Here is an 18,442-nt window from a genome sequence, read left to right on the forward strand (position 1 = left end):
TGATTATGCATGCAGAGTTCTAGATTTCAAAACATACTACATTGTTGTTTATGCTATAGATTTTCCCTTGGACACATAAGTGTCAATTTAATTTTTTGAAGAAAATTCTAAATTTTCCTGATGACTTTATTTGTTGAAGATCAACCCTATACTCAATAGTGTGCTACCCTTGTGCAATGAATAAGTGTTACTAAACTGCAGTTAGGTATCAAGTGGATACCTTCAACTGCATCTTCAGCAGCAAGCGGTAGACATCTAATGAGTGTGCCTAGTCCAGCACCTGGCATACACCAACACAGGTGTCACTGGCCATATGTGGTTACTGTACACTTGGAATGTGTCTAGTGCAAACCAAGATGACTTGTAAGTCACCGGATTTCAAAAGTTCAGTATGAAGAAAAAACAAATAGTATTTTATTAGTGCATTTTTATACTGGTAACATATTGCAGTGATAATATTTTGGATATCTGGCGTTAAATAAAACAATCCATTAAAATGCATCTATTTCTTTTTAACTTTAATGTTTTACTAGAAATGGCAAGTTACTAGTGTGGTTTACATTGTATTTGTTGAATAGTATTGTACTAGATGCTCAAAAGGTATCTTTTGATGGTGGGAACTTCTTGCACTGCCATTTTCTTCCCACCTAGGACCTGAGGCTAGGTGGACTCTAAAATTCTTCCCTTGATAGAGGTGCAGAAAAGATGGATATTGAGACTCCAAACAAGAAGAGACATCACAGGGGAAGCATGGGACAGTCAAACTTCCTGGAATTCCTTTATTTAACCAAATTAATGCAGTTACAGTTAGCAACAAAAGAACAGCGGCTGGTGAAGGGAGTTTAAGGGGGGGGAAATAAAGCTGTAGAGGCTGAGAATTCTGTTTTATCACATAAGCTGTGGACTGTAGTCTGCATATTAGTCAGAGCTCTTTACTGCAGGGAACAGAAATCATCTGTGGCTAACTAAAGCAGAAAATAAATGAGTCAGAAAGAAATCAGGAAATGGCACAGAACTGATGCAGAGGTTGCAGAACCAGGCTTGGAAACAGATTAGAGCCAAAGGACCGGAAAGACAGCTTAGACAGTGAGGTTAGGATGGCACTCTTTGACCCCACTGCTCCAGTGTTTGAGGTTACTGCTGCTGGATCCTCTCTGCCAATGTCTTCTCTGGACTCTACATAGCTCCAATATCAGGTATGACATATCCCAATTGTGCAAATAGTTGTCCAAGATCAAAGTTGCAGGTTGGAGGGACTGCAGCTGGGAGCATGGGGGCAGGAAGAGGGAGGATCTATCCCCTTCATTCCTGAAGGAGGTGGAATTCTGCCTCCCACCATGCAGAATCAGCTAAATTGAACATGGGTTTGTATGCTCAGAAACAAACAAACAAAAAAGAAGTGAAAAAATTCAACCTATTTATAAATCAGCAATATTAATTATACTGAGATTTTCTATCAATTCCATTCATTTCCACACATTTACAATAAGCCTTATTGAAAATTCTACATGCATTAAGCATCAGCTCCCATTCTCAACCCACATTCAATTTCTAGTAACCTATACTCTAGAGTTTACCTCTGTGAGTTTATTCATCATTTTAGTTCATATTAGTGAGACCATACAATATTTGTCCTTTCATGTCTAGCTTATTCCACTCACCATAATGTCCTCGAGGCTCATCCATGTTGTCATATGCATCCCAATTTCATGTCTTCTTACAGCTGAATAATATTCCATTGTGTGTTTATAGCACATTTTGTTTATCCACTCATTGGTTAATGGACACTTGGATTGTTTCCATATTTTAGCAATTGTGAATAATGCTGCTATGAACATTGGTGTGCAAATGGGATTCCTAATATAAATGTGAGACTATAGTTAATTGCATAATTATTATAATATTGTTTTACCAATTTCAAGGAAGTCACTGCACTAATGCAAAATGTTAATAATGGGATAAAGTGCATATGAGGGGGTATACAGGAAATACCTACTATTTGAACGTTTTTTTTCTGTAAACTTACAACTGGTTTAATAAAAATAATTTTAAAAGGTTAAAAAAAATTCAGACCAGTACAAAGGCAGGAATGATTTGTTTCCCCAGAATTGTCTTAGTTTTGGGGAAGAGCATAAACTCAAAAGTTATACTATAGCTAAGTCTGTGTTATCATTTGTGTTATTTTTATATAACAACACATGTAGTATGTGGTATTGCTGGTCACTCTTATAAATGCTACATGAATACTTACCAGCTCAACTTATTTTCATATTTTATCGATTGGTAAACTGAAGCCCATAGTAACTAAGTAACTTGTCCAAAACGACACAGCACCACTGTGGGGTTCCAGAGCCTATCTTTTCACCACTATACCATACATTGATCCTTGCCAGAGCAGTTCTTATCTGTAATGTAGTTACACTTAAAAAATGTTTAATAAGCAATACATAATTTATTTCATTAGGTGAATTCTGTTCTCTCAACCATTTTCATCGCATTTCTATAAAGTCCTGAGTTGTCAAAATCTCTTCACGTATTGTAGAGAGAAATGGCTGAACAGGGTGATGACAACTGTAACCAAGCAACTTTTGCCCAGTGTTGAAAGACCTAATAGGCGGCAGATAATTGCAGGAGAGTGCATGAAAGGAAAATATTTCGTAAGTACTCTATATTCCTTTGTGCCCCAGGAGATTTCTACTTCAAGAAATATTCAAGGAAAATAACCATTTATTTTCCTTTTCCCCTTATGTGATTATTCAGTGTTTTTTCTTGTTTTTGTTTTTAAGTTCAACTCAACTAACATTTTTTCAATACCTACTATAAATTAGACACTGTGCTTAGGAAGTACAAGGAAAAAAAGATGATCTCTGTCCTTGAATTTCTGACAGTCGAATTCAGATTTCTAAAAGTAGAGCCATTTCCTAAAGTGAGACAGCAGCCTGCTACCAGACTTTTAGTAACTTTCATTAAAAGGCAAGATCTCTTATCTTTTTCGAGACCATTTGATATTGATCACATTCTTCACTTTAGAAAAAGATTTGCAGCGACTAAGGCATTGGATATTCAGAAACTGTCGACTTAAGAGGGAAACTGTCACTTCTTAAACTCATTTGAAGTTCTAGTACTGAGAGACACTATTCTCCTAATGTCTTGTTTCTCTCAGACTCTAGAGCCACGGATAGGAAGCCAAACATAGGATTACTTGTCTGATAAGTGCCACTTCCCTTTATCTCACATCTTGAGCAAATTTGAGTGTCGTGCCCAGCAGTCCAAGAACTGAGCTCTTTCTCAGCATGTATTTATTGCCTTTTTACTAGAAACTTTAATAGTCTCCTGAGTGTATATTAGAAATTATAAATAACAATCTATGTTACTTGCTTACCAAATAACACAGGCTTGGTAAGCAAGTCTATGAATTAATAGGAAGTATTGGTAGTTCCTGGGGGTGAGGCTACATTTTCTGTTAAAGACTGTTTCCTCTTCTCCAGATTTCACACATTGCACAAATACTTAGAGCATGTCTTCCAAGTACATGGTGCAATGATGAACCACATGAAAGCATATGCTGGGTACTAGTTTCATCTTGCTAATTTGTGTGTATGGTATTTTCCTTTGTTATATATCATTTTGGTACTTCCTTTCTAGTCACATTATGTGGTTCTTCGGTGCTATATGCAAATCACAGATATAAAATCTCAGGGTGGGTGGGAAGCTTAATGGCCACCTGATTTATTTTCTGTGGCTTGCGCCCACTGGTGTTTGCTTTGCTTATGTCTAGGACTTTGTGCTAGATGTCTTCTCCTTGCCGCCTGGTGTCTCCTTGACATTTTGGTGTTCCTGGGGCTTGTGTTGACTCTGCCAAGAGATTTTGTCATCAGAAAAGCTTTCTCAGAGTCTCAGTAACCTCAATTTGCTTCAATACCAAGGGAATCAGCAATCTCAGGATAAGGCTGGATGTGGCAGAAATCCCAGTACAATTCACCACTTTTCTACCAATCTAAGGTCATCTGCCTGGAATAATTTTAACCGCTAAGTGGCAGGTAGTTTATGAAGCTAAAAGCCCTGGATATACCCGGGTAGGTACCAGAATGAGGAACCTTCTCAGCTAAGGTTTGCCAAGTGCGTAACCCTTCAAATGCGATTTACCAAGTGCCTATTATCTTCCTTTTATTCCATTTAATACGTTTGCCAGGCGGCTGCTCTTCCTGCCGCATCTTACGTAAGAGGAAACTCCGGCTTAGGGAGCTAAGTGACTGAACCAAAGTTAGAGCAGAATTCGGGTTTAGACGCTCCAAGCCCAGTCTTCTCATTCTACAACCGTCTGCGCCCCAGGATGCTGGCGTAGGTCCACGACAGGGTCACTCCCTGCCCTGTTCTGTTTGTAGGCCTCGGACACTCCCCTCTCCATCGCTAATAGTGCTCCAGCACGTGAATTCGCCAGAGAAAGAACGAAGTACTCGTGAAGGCCCGAGCCGCGCTCCGACCACAGGCGCACCAAGAAAATCTCATTCTGGCCTCGGTCAACACGACGTCGGCAGCGCAGGCGTCCCGCGTCCCGCACACAAGATGGCGGCGCCGGCGTCAGCGGCCTCCTGCCCTTCTCCATCATGACGGCAGCCGGACGCGCCTCTCTGGACACCTGAGTCACGTGACCCCCACCGAGGCCGAAAGCCTATCCAAGTCTTCCCGGCAACACCGAATGAAGGCGATGGTGGGCGCCCCGAGTTCTGCGGGCCGTGCCGCGGTGCCCTTGCTGCTGTGCGCGATGCTGGCGCCGGGAGGCACGTACGTGCTCGACGACTCCGACGGGCTGGGCCGCGAGTTCGATGGCATCGGAGCTCTCAGCGGCGGCGGGGTGAGCGGCGAGCGGCCGGGCTGCGCTGGGGTGTCGGCGGACCCTCCCCTCCCCGTCCCTCCTCACAGGTCCCCGCGGCGCGGCCCCGCGTTTCGGGTCACTTCCCCCATCACAGGTCTCTCGGGGCTGCCCCTGCAGCCAGCTGCCGGGGCGCGCCCCTTGGGGCCTGGGTCCAGCGCTTGAACCTGTCGAGGCAGTTAGGCTTGAACCAATGAGGATCGGGAGGTCCAGCGAGGGACAGATCTAGACAGCGACGAGGCCGTGGCGGGAGCTCTCACCCCGGGCGCCGGTGCCAGGACTTCACCAAAAGCGGCCAGGGAGCTAGAGGTCCTCAGTCTACAGAAGAGGACGCCCCAGTGCGATGCTTCGATTGTGGTGCTTCCATTTTAGGGGAGGGTGGGTCCAGGAGTCGGAAACCCTGGGCCACTAGTTTAGGGGTGCAGGTGCGTTCTTTCAGAGACATTACTGAGTAGGTTTTTGTTTAAAGATACAACAGGTGCCCCAAAGTCCCTTTAGGGAGGCAAGAGACCTGAAACTATCTAGGACCACACGCACAAGCATTCATAATTTTTAATGGCTAGTTACACTAGTATTAACCGATAGCCTGGAATGTGTCTCATTGATGGCTATTTTTGTGTGCAAGGAGGTGGGAAACATTGGGTTAAAGGCTAAAACTTCACTTTTCGTGTGATTGTTAAAATGTAGATGTTGTCTCCCCTCTAGCCCATCCCTGAAAATTCCGATTTTGTAGTTATGGAGTGGGGTCTGAGAATCTGTACTCTGGTCCAAATACACCATTTGGTGCTGATATTAAGTATTGAGAATCCTTGCTACTGATTCTAGGATCTCAGGAGCAGGGATGGGTTGTTGTTGTTGTTGTTTTTTTTTTTTTAAATTAAATTAACTTTAAATTTTAGAATAGTTTTAGATTTACAGAAAAGTTGCAGAGACAGCAGAGCTGGATTTCTCTATTATCCACAGCTGGATTTCTCTATTATCAGTATCCCATACATAGTATGGTATATTTGTCATAAACAGTACTGACGTATTATTATAAACTAAAGTCCACACACTATTCAGATTTCCTTAGTTTTTACCTAATACCTTTTTCCTGTTCCAGATCCTACCCAGTATACCACATTACAAAAGCAAGCATGCAAAAATCACTTTTTCTCCCCGTCCCAAGCTCTTTGTAACCTTTGCTTTGTCTTTGTTTTGTCCTCGTCCCTTTGTACTCTGGGATTTATGGTGGCAGACCTTTGGGAGAAAAAGTGATTTTTGTACGCTTGCTTTTGCAAACCTCCTTCAGAAGTTGCTGTGTCAGTGACCCGGACTGTAGTCTGATCAAAGATTTGATCTTCTGCCAGGGTTTAAAAAAGAAAAGTTCCCGAACCCAACTGATCCTTCTTGAGTTTTACGCTTTTGTTCCTTATGTTACAGCTTTACTCACAGGTGCTGGTACATATTTCAGGGGAAACCTGTGAGCTAATGGGTTAATGCATTTGTTCTTTATTACTACCATTTTTCTTTTTATTTTATTCATTTTTTCTAAACCTGGAATAGTCAGCATTTCATAAAATGTGACCCTTTCTGTCCTTCTGATATCTTTATTTGTGATATTCAATCCAGTGTATAAGCTTGCTGAAAAAGGAAGTCTTTAGTTATATTATGTTTATTTAGCTTAGTTAAAAATTAGTAAAGCGAGAATAGGAGACTCCTGACATCCAACAACTATTAGTGACCCTATATGAGCACATTACTTAGAAACTTAATTACTGATTGAATGAAAATTGTCTTAATACTATGTAATTACACACCACTTTAAGCTTCTTTGTGGAATCCACAGTACCTGCCAGTTTGTGGCCAAAGTGTTCATAATGCTTTCATTTAATCTGCATGCCAGAAAGGGATGGCTGTAGGGTACAGTAGTTAAGAACATGGACTCAAGAACAGATTGCCAGGACTCCAGTCTGGGTCCTGCCACTCACTGTTTAGTCTTGGGCAGGTTATTTTACCTTTCTGTGACTCAGATTCTTAACTAGGGATTAAGTGATACCTGCCTGGTAGGACAGTGTACAGATGAGGTGTAATGAATGTGTTTAGGATGGTGTCTGGTAAATGATTAATATCGGTTAATATTCAGTTTCAGAGGTTAGGGAGAAGGAGGTTATCCCAAGGACTTCGAAAGAACAGATGTTTCCAAGGCTTCTTCCTGGATTTATAAACAGTTCTAACCCTTATTCAGACAGTGTGGTTGGTAATCTGATAGTTTGTTATTGCTTGATGGTGTATTTCAACATTGGGCTATAATGCCCTTAGCTGACTCTTGTTTTTGTATTGCATATAAGTCCAGATTCATAATAGCATGATGATGTGGCCTGCTTGCCTAAGCCTGGCAATTTCTGTGTTAAGGATAGGCGTGCATTCAGGACAAAATATCCTGGAATCAGCAAAACACACAATTCTAATGGCATAATACGGGGCAGGAAGCATTGTTTGCCTTGGGTTAGGGATATGTTAATGTGCATATATGGTGTTTATCCACTTAAAGAGTTCCTGCTTTTAATATTGTGAGCCTCTGGTAGTTCGTAAGCTCTTTGAGAGCAATGAATATATTTTTAAAATTTGAATATCTGACGCTTGCCATTTATCGAGGGTTTATTATGTGCCAGGTACTGTGTTAAGTCCTTTTTGAACATCTTATTTTAGTCTTATGTAACAGCAGAATGAATAATGTCACGTAGCTTGCCCATGATCACATAGCTTGTAAATGGTGGAAGGAGCATGCAAGCTTCATCTGACTCAAACCTCCTGCATTGTATTGCCTGTACTAATGCAACAGAAGATTACATGAAAGCTTTGAAATGATTATTGACTAAAAGGATGAATAGATATCAACTAGAATAAGACACAGCTCCTGTCCTCAAGGAACTTAGAGGTGAGATTATCTGAGTAAACCAGTGATTAGGGCCTAGGGTTAGAAGTGTTTTTTCAGAAATATGGACCCGGTGCCACAGGAGCCCAGTGGGGAGACACCTATATCAGATTGATGGGAGGGGCAGAAGGCATCTTGCCTGGAAGAGATGATGTTTGAGTTGAAAACTAAAGGATGAACTGAAGTTGACCAAATGTGAATGTAGAGGCAGAAGGAGGGGAAAAAGTAGTTTGGTATACCTAGATAGAAGGTGTGAGAGTATAAGAGGTGAAGTGGCTGAGTTAGGACCCAAGTAAGTAAGGGATTTGGGTGCAAAACAGCAATTTGAACTTTATCCTGAAAGCCTTTGGAGGTTTGAACAGAGTGGTTTCCTGATTATATTTTTGTTTTGGGCAGATTACTTTGGTAGTAGTGTGGAGAGTAGAACACAGTAAGGCATATGGGAAGTTCTGAGACCATTTAGGCTATTCTTATGAGTGAGGAGGGTCTAGGGTAAGGCAGGGGATAAAGAGGAGGGGTTGGATTTGAAAGATATTTTGTAGGTCTTGGTGAGGGAAGATTGATGAGAAGTTTGGCGTGAGAGTGACTCCACTCTATGGTTTAGATGTCATTCTTTACTAAAATGGCAAATGCAGGGGAAGGAGCAGATTTAGGAATAAAGTCCTGTGTTCGATTTGGGGTGTGTTGTGCTTCAAGTGGCTAGAAAGCAGCTCCATGGGCCTGTGGCTCAGTTTCAGGTGCTTGAGGGTGATAGATATGGGTACACTAGAATGCCAGTGGATGTGTATGAGGGTAAAAAAGGAAGTTAAACCCTGTATTAGTCAGCCAAAGAGATGCTGATGCATCCAGAAATCAGTTGGTTTTTATAAAGGGTATTTATTTGGGGTAGAAGTTATAGTTACCAGGCCATAAAGCCTAAGTTACTTCCCTCACCAAAGCCTGTTGCCACGTGTTGGAGCAAGATGGCTGCCAACATTTGCCAGGGTGCAGGCATCCTGTGTTCCTCTCTTCCTGGGGCTTTCTTCTCTTTCCTCACAACCAAGCTCCTTTGTGTGCTTACTCCCTGGGGCTCCAGCTCAAGAATCCAACCTCACTTCTCTGTGGTGCAGTTTCTCTGTGAATCTCTGCCCACCACAGGGGTGGGAATGCAATGTCCTACTGAGGTGGCCCAATCAAATCTATAATCATTACTTAATCAAGTAAAAGTGAAACTTCTGAATCCCATACACTCTAATATGCCCAGAGGAAAAGACTGGTTTACAAACGTAATCTAATCTTTCTTTTTGGAATTCATCAATATCAAACTGCTACAAGCCCCATTGTTGCAGAATATGAGAGAGGTTCAATTATTTGCGTATAGAGAGGCCAGGACTCAGGAATGATTTTGAGAAGGAAAAATGGTTTATTGGCGGCCGGCTGGACTCGGGAGCTTTCTGTTTTAATCCCGAGCCCCGAACAAGATTTTTGAGTCCCTTTTATACAGAGAGGAAAGGCCAAATGGTCCTTTCGTTTCAGTTCTCAGTAGGCTTGAATTAGCATTTATCTTCCACATCCTAGGTAAGCTTTTAGCATGGACTTCATACATTCTAGATAAGCTTTTAGCACATTTGGTTTGCATTTTCCCTGAATATTTAAAGTTTATAGACTTTTCATTGTTAAACTGTTTCCTGGGACTGGAGTTTTTGCCATGGTCACCAAGGGCAGGACTGCAGCCTCTCACCATCCCACACCCACAAGTCAGGACAGACAGCTTAGGTTAAGGTTGTCTCTGAAGAGACAAAGAGCCTCCCACCCATAGCCCACATCACCATAACAATCTAGTACCTTGCCCCTGTCATACACCTGGAAAAGTGTTGGTGGTTTGAACCTGGTGCTGTCTGGCTTCCCAGCCCAGGGGCATTTCACTGTTCCCTGCTGATAAACTACCTCTTTTCTACCCCTTGCTTAGATTGTTCCCCAATGAATAGATTATTGGCCAGTTATTCATGTGGTGATTTCTGTTCTCAAGCAGTCATTAGCCACGGTCTTGATTTGATCCAGTTTCCATCCTGGATTTCCATCTGTGTCTTTCCATGCATTTTTTTGTCAGTCTTGTGTGAGGTTTCCTTAGAACAGCCTGGCCTGAGGATCATTGTGTGGTCATTCCTAATAGTAACAGATAGTACTTGTAAATCTCTCAAAAGCACGAAAAGAGTGGTACTTCCTTTCATCTTTCCTCCTTGTAATGTTTTACTACAATAAATTGAGGTTTTGGAAAAATTAGCCAAGATCATCCCTTCCAGCCCCCAGATATCACTGTTGAAAAATGGTCTTAAGCTAACAAACCTAAGATTCATTTTTACTAATAACCACTCTCTGAGTCAAGGTCCTCAAGATAAGTTGGTAATTATGTGGTGGTTCTTCAGTAGCCTCAGCAAGCTTACTTCCCAGCCAATCCTCATCCCAGCAGGAGAGAAAAATTGCCTGTTGCTCAGAGCCTGTATTTAGCTATTGGTCATCCAACAGGCCTGCTTGCCCAGTGATCAGCAACGCAAAGGCATGCAAATAAAACGACCTGGGAAGTGACTTTCCCCACAGTTCATCCTGTTGCAAGAGATGCTGAAATATGGGCATGCCAAGTGGCACACATGAGCACTGTGAAAAAGTATTCAGGGTTGGATTTATTTTATTCTTACTTTGGAAAACTTTTTCTTTTTTTAATTTTTAGGCAACCTCCCGACTTCTAGTAAATTACCCGGAGCCCTATCGTTCTGAAATACTGGATTATCTATTTAAGGTAATGAACAAAATAATCATTTCATGGTATCTGTGATATTTTAGAAACTGTATGGTGGTGCATTTCATCCAGAGAACTGATTATGCTATAGAATTAGATAATTATAATGAAGACAATTGGCAGATTACTTTTGTAAGATGTTTCTGGTTGAAGTTTTGCTTTGGCTTTTTCATCTGTTAAACCAAAGGCAGTAACCAGAAATTGCCTTGCAGCACTTTGTCCTTTATCCGGTGAAGCACGATGTTAATGCTGTTTCTTCTTTTCCCAGCCAAATTTTGGTGCCTCTTTGCATATTCTGAAAGTTGAAATAGGCGGTGATGGGCAGACAACAGGTAGGAATATTTGGAACATGGGATGTTGGGATCTGTTCCCCCTCCAACATTTCAATCTATACCTAAACATACAGACTGTGATTTTAGAATACGAATAAAACCACCACTTTTGATATTGATTGTTGCTTAGGAGATTGCTCATTTTAACTCTTTAATTATTTTAAAAATTTATATCAAAAACAACATTTTTTACTTTAGATTGCTTATTTATATATAGTTTACTATTTATAGATCAGATTCCATTATAGTGAACTCCAGAGTATTTTTTGCATATTTGTATTTCTATGAGTGATTTGGAAATAATTTTTTCTTAAACGGATATATCTGTGTGGTGGTATTCATCCTTAATCTGTGTCAGAAGAAAAAAATGCAAATCAAAACCAAAAGAACACCCCCATAGCAAACACTTTCCTTATTTTAAGAAGCTGTTTTGAGAAGACATGAATTTTATTGTCAAAATCGTTTAGGTTGTATTAATCATGCCTGGCTAGTATTATTTGATGAAGTTTAATTAGGCTAGAGATAGAGAAGCAGGCTGTCCTTGTGTATTGTGATGTGAGGCCCTATTTAGCAAGGGCTGATGTTTGTGGATGTCATTTACCTACCTTGACACATTATAGAGGTTAGTATAGAATTTGCTAGAGGGGCATGTGTACTCTTTCCTTTTTTTCCTAAAACAGTTTTTTTTTTTTCCTGTAACGTGATATGTTATAGCTCAAGGCTTATATGGGGTTTGAGAATTAGAGCTCAGGAGCTCAGAGATTCACAACCAAGGTAAAGAAGCTAGAGACTGAGGTGATGTAGCCTTAATGTTGGACAAGGGGATTTGAAAACCCCAGAGAGACCAAATGTTCAAAGAAGTATGTAGTTTTTGGAATTATAAATTACATGAGATGATAACAGCTCTCTTACTAATGCTTATAATAGAAAGTTATGGCTTTTACTTTAGATCATTAAGATGTCTAGGATTATGAAAAAAATGAAATACTATGCTGTGATCATCCATCCTCAGGTTATATAAGATTATTCTTATTTGCCCACCTTCAGGATTGGACTTGGAATACTACTTTCGTGAAATGTGTGTGTATGTATATCCCTAAGAAAGACCATTAACAGATTGACTCCCGCCTGTTTTCCTCTCCCCCATTCAGATGGTACTGAGCCCTCCCACATGCACTATGCCCTGGATGAGGATTATTTCCGAGGATATGAGTGGTGGCTAATGAAGGAAGCTAAGAAGAGAAACCCCAACATTACGCTCATGGGTAAGAAGTAAAGTTTTTGATGCTTCTGCGGTCTGTTTTCCCTCAACTTTTAAATTCTGGATCATGTTGGTAGAGTCCTTTTAATACTGAAATACTAATAAGGTTGCTAAAACCTCCAGGATGCTGCCAGCAGCAAAGCATGTGCCAGGCATGATCCTTTCTTTGCCGTTATAAATTACGTCTCATATTTACAATAGCCCTGGAGTGAGGTGTTACTCTTCCCATTTTATAGAAGAAAGAATGAAGGCTTAGAGAGCTACTGACTGAAGGTCACAGACAATTAGTATAAGGCATAATCAGGTTTAGAGCCTAATTCCATTCTGATTTTTTTTTCCTGTGACTCTGAACTTTCCTCAACAGTTTCTCTTATCAAAATTTGTAAAATGGCAATATTACTTGCAAAATTATATATTACATGCAGTGGTAGACCCAGTTTCTAGAAGAGGTAGGTACAAAAGTGTTTTTTTTTAAACCTCAGTGAGGTGCTTATCACTGTGGATATCGAAAATCTCAGCCCTAAATCCCTGTGCTGTGGGGCATAGGTGCTAGTAGTAGAGCCTTGGATGATTGCTCAAAGGGGATTAAACTCACATCTCTCCTGTGGCAGTGAATACAGAATCTGTGAATTTTTCCCAGTATCCACAGCGGTGGAATGCTTTCATCATTTCAAATGAATTTGAGGTTTTGAAACAGGCCTACTTTCAGGCTCATTTAAGTAAAGTTAATGATTGGTTTTAAAGAATTGATTTCAAGTTATTTTAAAAATCATTTTCAACAATCAAATTAAAGGAAAGGAATAATTTGTTTCTAAATTTAAAAATTGGGGAGGAAGTATGTTTTTCCTAGATGGACTTTGTAAGAAATTCCAGAAACATTCCAGCAGTAAAAAGCATTATTGAATTAGCACAGCCTTTCATTGTGCTGCTTTCAAGGCCAATTCTCATTTAAATGTAGAATGTCTGGCAGGCTGACCCCTGTCCTAACAAAGACTTAACACATGGTGTGTCTTCAGAGTGTATTTGACATTTCATTGTTTTAAAATGCTCCATTATTTTAAAGTCACATTTCTTATGTAGGTACAATTGTGCATTCCTTCTGAATGTTGAAAAATAAATAAGCAGTTTGTCATTTTGATTTTGATGTTTTTCAGTGATGAATTAGGTTGGTAATATATTCAAAAGTTAAGGAACTGAACTGTTCAGCTTATATTAATATTAGTAACAGAATTAGGATTTGGAATTATAATTAGTGCTTCCCTAGTCTTCTCATTTTTTTTAGCTTAAAAATAATCAGAGGTATTGGAAGAATGTAAACTTATTTGATCTTTATCATTTAACAAAGGTATATTTCCTTTTTGAGCCATTGGCATTTTTCTTGATATAAGGAAAAACTAGTTTTGCTACATTTGATTACCTGACTAATTTTTTAAGTAGCCTTAAAGTGTAAGAAAATGTGCTTGTGAATGAGGGATTAACATTACATTTACCTCACAGGAATAATTAAACATAAGCCTTCTAGAACACTTTCATTTGACCTCTGAGAACAGAAATTGAATATTGACATTGCCAAAAGAGGGAGGGGATGTTAAGTTAAATGTCGTATCACATTTCTTTCTATGATGTCTTTGAGAGAGGTGCTTGTTTTTGTTGATGTTTGTGTTTCTTTTTCTTGAAAGTACGTTTGGAATGATGAGACTTGACTCTAGGACTCAATGAGGAATTATTACAGTGGAAGCAGAGAGGACTCAGTGATCATGTATTGAAGGCTAGGACGCAGGAATTCTCTGAGAAGGAAGATATATTATGACTGGCCGGGCCTGCCGGATTTCTGTCCAAAAAAACCAAGCCCAGAGTAGGGCCTTTAGGTTATTTTTATACAAAAGACACACAGGGTGGGACCAGGAGCGATTTCGGCACCAAAAAGACTCTTTGTTAGTTTTTTTAGTAGGGTTTAGGGGTTTGTTTGGTTACCAGGTAAGTTTGGATTAACATACCGCCCACATACCAGGGAAGCTTGAATGAACACATTGCCCAAATTCTGTCTGGATGTAAGTTCGAATACACATTCAGTCTATATTCCTCCTGAATATTCAAAGCCTATAGAGCCTATATCACTTAATTGGCTTTCTGGAAACTAGGCAAACTTGGATACAGAATTAGATAAGTTTGAATTCATGCACAGGCCATATTATTTCCCCCATTTGATGCATGCTTAAGCTTGTTAAGCTTTGGCGTCACTATTGTCAGGGTTATGAGGTAGGCCACTGTCTGTGTTCTTACTGCATTATTTATTAAAGTGTGTACTCTAGTTATTATTAAGGGGAGGAAGCAGGGAAGTATGATGAGGGCATGGGAGGACTTTCAGCTATTCCCTGCTTCGACTGCTCATTTTTCCCATTAATTTCTCAGGAGGGCTTAATGATAAAGTCTCTGGGAACATCTGAGGCTTCTCTTGGCTTCTGGAGGAAGTCTTCTGAGTGGTAGACTCTTGGGGAGATTTCTTGCTAGGTTCCAGATCCATCTACTGATTTCCTATCTTACTAGCCTGCCCAAGTTTTTTCTTTAGAGAGTTTTTACCTTTAATCTTGAAGGGGGGTGCTGAAAGGAGATGATCTTTTTTCTGTAGCTACTTCCTGCTGGTCAGGGACAGTCGGCCCTATCTGACAAGGTGTGAAACTCTTTTGCTGTCTTATCTTGGTTGGAGTAAGATGAATCTGGCATCTTGGGCGAAGCTGGATGAAGTTTCCATATGGGTAACAAGATGTTGATTCTGGAAAAAATAAGCTTAATTAGAATTTTGAGAATATATGGTCCTACTAAGAGGACACTGGACCACAGAAGTAGAAAATGTTAGGTGCCTGCAAAGGCTGCCTTTTCCTAAAGTTAATGGGAAACAGTATTTTCTTTGAGTTATTTTATGCTGTTGGTTAACTTTAGAGAGAAATTGCAATAGACAACAGGGTTAGGTATAAATTGCCAATCCCAGTTCCTATGCTAGAGGAGAGGAATAAGAAGAGGCATTTCTCTTTGCAGTTAAGTTAATGGAGATGAAAAGAGGCAAGGTTTTTAAAAGGGAAGTCTGGTTTGCCTTATACCTAGCAATAAGCATTTGGGCTAGAGTTAGAAGGAACAGCTGATTTTGGCTTAGATACTACTTAGCTTTGTCTTTTGAAGAGGTATTTGTGGCTGTCAATGGCTGGCAGTTGTGTGTTCCGTTAGGTGCTTCTGGTGAACTGGCACTTTTTTGGGCAGCTGACTTGGGTTAGTGCACCAAGCTGGGCATTCCTTTAATTGCTGTGGGAGTGATCAGAACTACAGAGTAAAGTTTTTTTTACATTTTGGCTCTAATTGAGCAACTTCTGTTAATTTCTTTGACTGCTTTTACCAGGCTTTGCCTTTTGAAAACTCATTTGGCTAAGCTGGTTAGGGCACCTCCCCTAGATGAGTGGATTGGTGAAGTCGATGAAGGACTTTCCACTGCACTGCTCCTGGCAGGTAGACTTGAGTATTTTTAACAGGCTACTCATTAATTTCCAGGGTGAGTTCCAGGCTAGCTGCCTTGGTTTGTTCATCCTGGGTATACTGCGGAATTTCAAGTACTGGTACAGGTGCTGGAATAAGGGGTAGGAGGGAAACTAGGGTTTGTGCTGCTGCTTTAGCAGCTGCGTCAGCTTGAGCATTTCCCTTTGCTATAGCAGTGTTTGTTTTCTGATGCTTTGGACAATGCATAACTGAATAGGATATAGGTACAGTACTTAATACTGATTAATGTACTATTCAATCCATACGTTTCTACTTGAGCTGCTATTAATAGCTTTAAGCTTCAGGTTTGCAGTACCATATAGGTTATCTCTCCATGGGAGCAACCTATAGTGCCAATTATGTTTTAAGTTTTACTCATAGTACTCTGGTAATTTTTGCTCCACTTGGTATGTTCTTCACAGAAACTGCAGCTCCGTTGACCCTAGAGAGAAGCTAGGAAAATAGGTTCCAGTATTTTACTGGCCTGGTGCATAGCGTTCTTTGGCACTATGAAACAGTGTCAGTCTGGAGGTGAGATCCATTGTACCTTTGGCTGAACTGAGTTATTGTTGGCTGCTGCAGGAGTTTGAAACTGCAACGTAGTTCCCATCCATTTCAGGAGCAGACCAGAGATGTAGTAGATACCTCTGTTGTTTTAGGGGTCAGTGACCAGCCAAGCCAATAACTCATATGGAGAAGTAACCTGCAGTGTATTGAATGCCTGGTTTGAATGAACAAGAGAGTTTGACAATGCTGAAGTCTGTCTCTTGATTTTTATATACCTATTTAAGATTTTTAATGCAGCGTGTTACATATTAAATGAACTTTCAGTACTTTGCTTTTTACTTCTACACTTTTACCATGAAGACATTAATTACACAGGCATTTTACTTTAGCAGTAGAGGAAAAACTACTTTTTTTCTATTTTTAAAACGAAAACTGAATATTCCCAATGGAATTAAGGTAACTTTTCACTACCACCACTTGAATACGCACATTGAGGTGATTTCCAGACAGGTTTTATTACTGTGAAGTTACTTTTTGCCATTAACATCAATTTAGGTTTTAGTTAATAATGGCTTTTTAGAATTAGCTATTTAAATGCTTCAGTTTAGAAGATGCTTTTACAACCTCTTTATAACTAACCACAACCATACAGACTGGTTAATTTACCTTAGATTACAATTAGCAACTGATGGCTTTCACTTTATGCATTTAAGAGACGGTAGATCTATATTTCTTCAACTTAATTTCATTAGATATGAACTTAGAATTTTTATCATATTAAAGACTCAATACATATAATATTAATTTATTAACTTGGTATTTTATAAACCAAAGAGATAACACCTTAGCTAAATAGAAACTGTCATAGTTTATACAAAGAAATTTTTTTTTCCCATTTCTTTACTGGGGGCTAAACCCTTTTTAATAAAAACTTATTCTTAAATTTGAGTTTAATTTGTTACATCTAGTCTTTTTTTTTTTTTTTTTTTCCAGAGCTCTTGCAAAGAAAAGGCCCTGGGGGCTGAGTAGGTCAAAGAGCTCAGAAAAATCTCTTTTCCTTTCTCAATAGTTGTTATGTTTAGATTTCTACATGATTTTTCTGGTTTTTTTTTTTTTTTTTGGTTAATTTGGGCTCTAGGAATATTCATTATAGCTATAACTGCATATTTAATTTTAACAATTTAAATAGAGGTCTTTTAGGAATTATTTGTTAATTTGATATTATTATCCCAATATATGAAAATATACACTGAGCAAATAGGCAGACAAATAGTTTGACATGGAAACAAAACTTAGTTACTTAATCTTCCTGAAGGCTTTCCTTTGTGGGCTTTTCTAGACTAGGGGTCTGCGGTTTCCGCCCTTTGTGGCTTTCTTAATGAATGGTTTATAAGCAAAATGTTTCCAGTGCTTTAATACAATTTTTCCTTGTCTCAGAACTTTATATTTTACTTTGACTTTTAGTAGACTTTGGATGAGCAAGACTAATTATATGTATATTTGCTGAGGCTAGACCTGCAGTAACTATGAATGAAAGCAAACTTAGTTTATAATTACTATCACAATAGTTGAACTCTAGGGGCTAGGTGGAGTTAGTTATAAAATAACCATAATTAAAGGTAAGTTTAAGTTATAATTACCATTACTATATTAAGCACTAGATAGACTTGAAGTAGCCATAAACAAAGGTAAATTAGTTTAAGATTACCATTACAGTAGCTGAAATCTAGGCTACAGCTATTCTGTTGTAATAATTTGTTATTATTTTTTGCTGTTTTATATGTAAAGGCATTTATACAATGATTTCAACTCTTAGTTTCTAGAAAGTTTTTACTTAAAATCAATTTGGGTACCTTTATTTACTAACTAAGCAATTAAAACAATTTTCTTAGTAATAACTTTGTATAGTTTTTCTGTTTTTCTTCCAGCAATTAAATAAATTTCACTTGTGATTTATGCATTAAATTCACTAGCAAGACAGTATTGACATTTAAAGATATATTTTTGGGTTACCTCTCACTGTTATTTAATTTTTAAAAGGTGAACTCCAAATCTGATTTTCTAGGCATAAGCAAACTGACAAAACTAAATGCAGACTTTAAAGTTGAACACAGAGTTAAGCACAGATTAAAACAGAAGAGAAAATTCTATATTTTTAAACGGGTGAACTCCAAATCTGATTTTCTAGGCATATGAGGTCTTTTTATCTTGATCACTATTTACACCTTTTATAGGCACAACCGAGTTTACA

At 39.2% G+C, this 18,442-nt stretch overlaps 1 protein-coding gene across 2 annotated transcripts in view; it reads left to right on the plus strand.

Annotated features, from left to right (window-relative positions):
- Window positions 1–1,036: 1,036 nt before the first annotated feature.
- GALC (galactosylceramidase) overlaps window positions 1,037–18,442 on the plus strand; it is a 63,436-nt gene continuing 46,030 nt past the window's right edge. The window contains exons 1-6 of one of the 2 annotated variants that reach the window (XM_058292720.2): window positions 1,037–1,196; window positions 2,465–2,657; window positions 4,386–4,855; window positions 10,498–10,566; window positions 10,835–10,898; window positions 12,050–12,163. In XM_058292720.2, the coding sequence (XP_058148703.1) occupies window positions 4,700–4,855; window positions 10,498–10,566; window positions 10,835–10,898; window positions 12,050–12,163 (403 nt within the window). In that variant the 5' untranslated portion in view covers window positions 1,037–1,196; window positions 2,465–2,657; window positions 4,386–4,699. Of the gene's footprint in view, window positions 1,197–2,464; window positions 2,658–3,778; window positions 4,856–10,497; window positions 10,567–10,834; window positions 10,899–12,049; window positions 12,164–18,442 lie in introns of those variants that run through there. The other variant, XM_058292722.2, reaches the window with a different exon arrangement.

The sequence above is a fragment of the Dasypus novemcinctus genome, chromosome 3 (genome assembly GCF_030445035.2).
Source record: "Dasypus novemcinctus isolate mDasNov1 chromosome 3, mDasNov1.1.hap2, whole genome shotgun sequence".
NCBI lineage: Eukaryota > Metazoa > Chordata > Mammalia > Cingulata > Dasypodidae > Dasypus > Dasypus novemcinctus.